Here is a 4,464-nt window from a genome sequence, read left to right on the forward strand (position 1 = left end):
GCACCACTGGCCCCGGTTGTTCCCATCCATCCCAAAAGCATTGGAGGAGACAAGATATTTTCGAAGAGAGCACACCTGCATCATATAGCGTCCGTCCTACTCTCGTAAAGCTTAAGTGCAGCCCCAGCACCCATATTTTGTTACTACAAGCACAGTCCATATCTGTCGCGTTATCATCATCTGAGACTGTAGTGTACTAGTACAAGGGAAGCATAGTGTTTGTGCAGTTGATCGAGGCCATCGATCGCATTATCAACACAGTGCGATCGAAGAGAGGGACGAGGGCAGGCGTCCAGATCAAGAGGAACAAGCTTGAGAGAGACCACACGTACGTCCAGATGGTCGAGGCAGTTGGCCAGTTGGGTTAGCTGGGTTTTGATGCTTAGGTACGGTTATCATTTTCTGCACTGTTGGAGCACGCTCTGGTCGAAAAGGCGGCATGGTTTCAATGATATATCACCAGAACGCGATGGCGACGCCTACCAAGAAGGCTGGGGATCGATCGACACGCTACTAGTAGTGTGTGAAGGATTTTGTCCAGTTTTCCAAGCCCGCAGACGTCAATTATACTGTAAGCTCATCACACGGGTTACAGTATTAGTTTAGGCGTTTAGCGTCCTCCTGTCAAGCATAAAATTGGCCAGCGCCCGGCCCCTCTCTGCGAGCAATCCACCTGTCTGCCTGCCTTCTTTTGAGGGATTTTGACGTCCGGAGGTGAGTTAGAATAGAGGGAGCTCCCAGTGTCTGAGATCCGCCGCGCGGTCCTGGTGGAGAGAACTAGCTAGGCAGCAGGTAGTACATAGGATATAGCTAGGATGGACGGCCTCCACACGGAGCTCGCGCTGGGGCTGACCGGCGAGCTCCAGACGGCGCCGTTCGTGGCCAAGACGTACCAGCTGGTGAGCGACCCCAGGACGGACGCGCTCGTCAGGTGGGGGAGGGACAACAACAGCTTCCTCGTCACCGACGTCGCCGGCTTCTCGCAGCTCCTCCTCCCCTGCTTCTTCAAGCACGGCAACTTCTCCAGCTTCGTCCGCCAGCTCAACTCTTACGTGAGTACCCTTTCTCCAGCTTGCACGTGCACTGTACATACACTTGCTTGAAAGAAATATCTGCTAGTAGCTTAATTTGCTACGGTGAGGTTGTTGTGCAGGGCTTCCGGAAGGTGCACCCGGACCGATGGGAGTTCGCGCACGAGTCATTCCTGCGCGGCCAGACGCATCTTCTGCCGCGCATCGTGCGCCGCAAGAAGCGTGGCGAGGCCTCTTGCTCGGCTCTAGTCGGCAGCGGCGAGCAGCACGTGATGGCCAATATAGGAGCGGAAGTGGAGGAGGAAGAGGACGACGAGGGGAGGGAGGCGCTGCTCGAGGAGGTTCGGAGGCTGCGGCAGGAGCAGACGGCTATCGGGGAGCAGCTGGCGCAGATGGCCAGGCGACTGCAGGCCACGGAGCGGCGGAGTGACCGGCTCATGCCCTTACTTGCCCGGCTCGACGAGGATCCCAGGGCCACCTCCCTCCACCTTCTCCAACAGGCGGCCGAGAAGAAGCGCCAGCACACGCAGTTGCGTTCCCGTGATTTTGCTTCCTCTCCCATTGCACCACCGCTTCAACCGGCACCTTCACCGCTATTGGCTCCCGGGGACGTGGCCATGGGCGGAGCTATAGTCTGGCAATGGGTGGAGCCGATGTCGCCAACCTTCGAGCAGACCTCCCTGAGCTCCGGGGTGCAGCAGGTGCCGGAGTTCGAGGGCCGCGGCAGCGGCATGGGCCTAACTGACAGTGGGACCGCGGTGGAGACCCCCTTCCCGTTCTGCCTACTTGGTCAGTGTTTCTTCTAAACACGGCGCGTAGTGCATGCACATGCAATAGTACCTTCTTCTACTTAGTAATTTAGCAATCATTTGTATCCATTTTTTTAAGTCGGCACCATTGATGCGGGGAGCGAGATGTATGTCATCGAGCAGTTCCTCGATTACAAAATGGTCGAGAATCGTTCTGTATTGGAATAGGCTCATGAGATAATATGCATAGCTAACGAGCTCGAACTTCCTAAGTGCGAATTACCAGGCAAATTTGCCACGGCATGCATAATCGCTAAGCTCCCTAATTCCTAGAGGAACTTTGCTACCACTTTGAAACATCAGAGGCGTGAATTCTCAGTAGAGGATGTCATCGGCCTTCTGAGTGTTGAGCAGAACTCGAGAGCAAAGGAGTCGCACGGAAAAGGGGTTGAAGGTACTTCTGTCGCCAATATGGTACATCAGAGGAACTTCAATTCCCACAAGCCCAAGGAAAATAATTATGTCCAACAAAATACCGACTTTAAGAAGGGTAAGAAGATCTTCAGGAAGAACAAGGGAGATGGCTGCTTCACTTGTGGTTCGGAGGAACATTGGGCCAACAAGTGCCCAAACAAGTACAAGAAGCCACAGCGGGACTCTAAGTCTGCCAACATGATTGTGAGCAATAATGAGAATGGTGCATCTGGGTACGGTAATTTATTTACTGTGTTTTCAGTTTGTCAGTCCACCGATTGGTGGGTGGACACGGTGCAAATATTCATGTGTGTGCTGACATTTCATTGTTTTCTTCTTACCAGATCACAGGCCATGAGTCCGTATTGATGGCGAATGGTGCGAGTGCTTCTGTTCATGGTGTTGGCATGGTCGATTTGAAGTTTACTTCAGGAAGGATCGTGCAACTGAAGAACGTGCTGCAAGTCTCGGCCATCAAGAAGAATCTCCTTAGTGGCTCCCTTCTTTGTAGAGAAGGGCTTAAGTTGGTCTTCGAGTCTAATAAAGTAGTTGTTACGAACTATGGACTTTTTGTTGAAAAGGTTATGAATGTGGAGGTCTGTTTCGCCTTTCCCTTGCAGATTTTTGTAATAAAGTCGTGAACAATATTCATTCGAGTGTTAATGAATCGAAGTTAGGCATTCACGTATTTGACATATTAGTTTCGGTGTGATGAGGCGGAATTGAAATTAATCCCGAGTTTTACTTTAGCCAAAGATTCTAAGTGTCATTTGTGTGTGCAATCTAAGCAACCTCGCAAGTCTCACAAGGCTGCGTCGGAGAGACATTTGGCACCACTAGAACTCATACATTCTGATCTTTGTGAAATGAATGGTGTGCTGACTAAAGGTGGAAAAAAATACTTCATGACATATATAGATGGTTCCACTAGATATTGCTATGTATATCTATTAAATACTAAAGACGAGGCTCTACACTACTTTAAAGTCTATAAGGCAGAAGTTGAGAATCAACTTGAAAAGAAAAATAAACGAGTCCGGTCAGATCATGGTGAAGTATACTTCTCGAATGAGTGTGATTCTTTTTGTGCAGAACACGACATTGTTTATGAGAGGACGCCTTCCTATTCACCCTAGCCAAACAGGGTTGCAGAACGAGAAAACCGTACTCTAACTGATTTGGTTAACGTCATGTTAGATACATCGAGTTTATCCAAGGCTTAGTGGGGGAGTCTATATTGACATCATGTCATATTCTGAATAAAGTTCTGACAAAGGACAATGAGGTCACTCCCTATGAGCAATGGGAGAAAAGAAAGACGACACTCTCGTACTTGCGTACTTGGGCTACTTGGCGAAAGTCAATGTGTTGATCCCCAAAAAGCGTAAGCTTGGACCAAAGACCGCAGACTGTGTTAATTTGGGCTATGCTAAGAATAGCGTTGGCTATAGATTTCTAGTAGTGAAATCTGAGGTTCCTGACGTGAAGGTCTGTACAATTATGGTGTCTAAGGATGCTACATTCTTTGAGGATATTTTTCCTATGAGAGATATGTAAAGCACTTCTAGACAGGAATCTAAGGAGACTCCCGAGCCTGCCATTCCTATGGAATATTATGAACAAACACATGATGAAAATCCTGAGGAGGATGACGAGAAAACCCTTGGTAGGGGCAAGAGACATAGGACTCAAAGAACTTTGGTGATCATTTCCTTGTGTACCTCATGGATGATACTCCCACTTCTATTTTATAGGCGTATACATCTCCAGAAGCTGACTACTGGAGAGATGTGGTCCGTAGCGAGATGGATTCCATCATGGCTAACAGGACATGGGAAATTATCGAACGTCCCTATGGTTGTAAATTGTCGGAATGCAAGTGGGCATTTAAAAAGAAGTTGTGACACTCCCGATTCAATCATACACTAATCATACACACAAATGTGTACGATCAAGATCAGGGACTCACGGGAAGATATCACAACACAACTCTAGACATAAATTAAAATCATACAAGCTTCATATTACAGGCCAGAGGCCTCAAGGGCTCGATTACATAAGCTCGAATACAAGCGAGTCAGCGGAAGCAACAATACCTGAGTACAGACATAAGTTAAACAAGTTTGCCTTAAGAAGGCTAGCACAAAAGTAACACAATCGAAAAGGCAAGGCCTCCTTCCTGGGAGCCTCCTAACTACTCCTGGTCATCG

General features: G+C 48.7%; 1 protein-coding gene across 1 annotated transcript; it reads left to right on the forward strand.

Annotated features, from left to right (window-relative positions):
• The first annotated feature begins 691 nt into the window (after window positions 1-691).
• LOC109781096 (heat stress transcription factor C-1a-like) lies at window positions 692-1,923 on the forward strand. Its single transcript, XM_020339680.3, has 2 exons — window positions 692-1,052; window positions 1,154-1,923. Exons 1-2 carry the CDS (start codon window positions 816-818, stop codon window positions 1,835-1,837), a joined length of 921 nt encoding a protein of 306 aa, XP_020195269.1. The 5' UTR covers window positions 692-815; the 3' UTR covers window positions 1,838-1,923.
• The last annotated feature ends 2,541 nt before the right edge of the window (window positions 1,924-4,464 follow it).

This window comes from Aegilops tauschii, chromosome 3, assembly GCF_002575655.3.
Source record: "Aegilops tauschii subsp. strangulata cultivar AL8/78 chromosome 3, Aet v6.0, whole genome shotgun sequence".
NCBI lineage: Eukaryota > Viridiplantae > Streptophyta > Magnoliopsida > Poales > Poaceae > Aegilops > Aegilops tauschii.

Coding starts and splice junctions, on each gene's coding strand:
- LOC109781096 (XM_020339680.3), top strand. CDS start 816: ATGGACGGCCTCCACACGGAGCTCGCGCTGGGGCTGACCGGCGAGCTC. Junction 1,053..1,153: donor TCCGCCAGCTCAACTCTTAC/GTGAGTACCCTT, acceptor GTTGTTGTGCAG/GGCTTCCGGAAGGTGCACCC.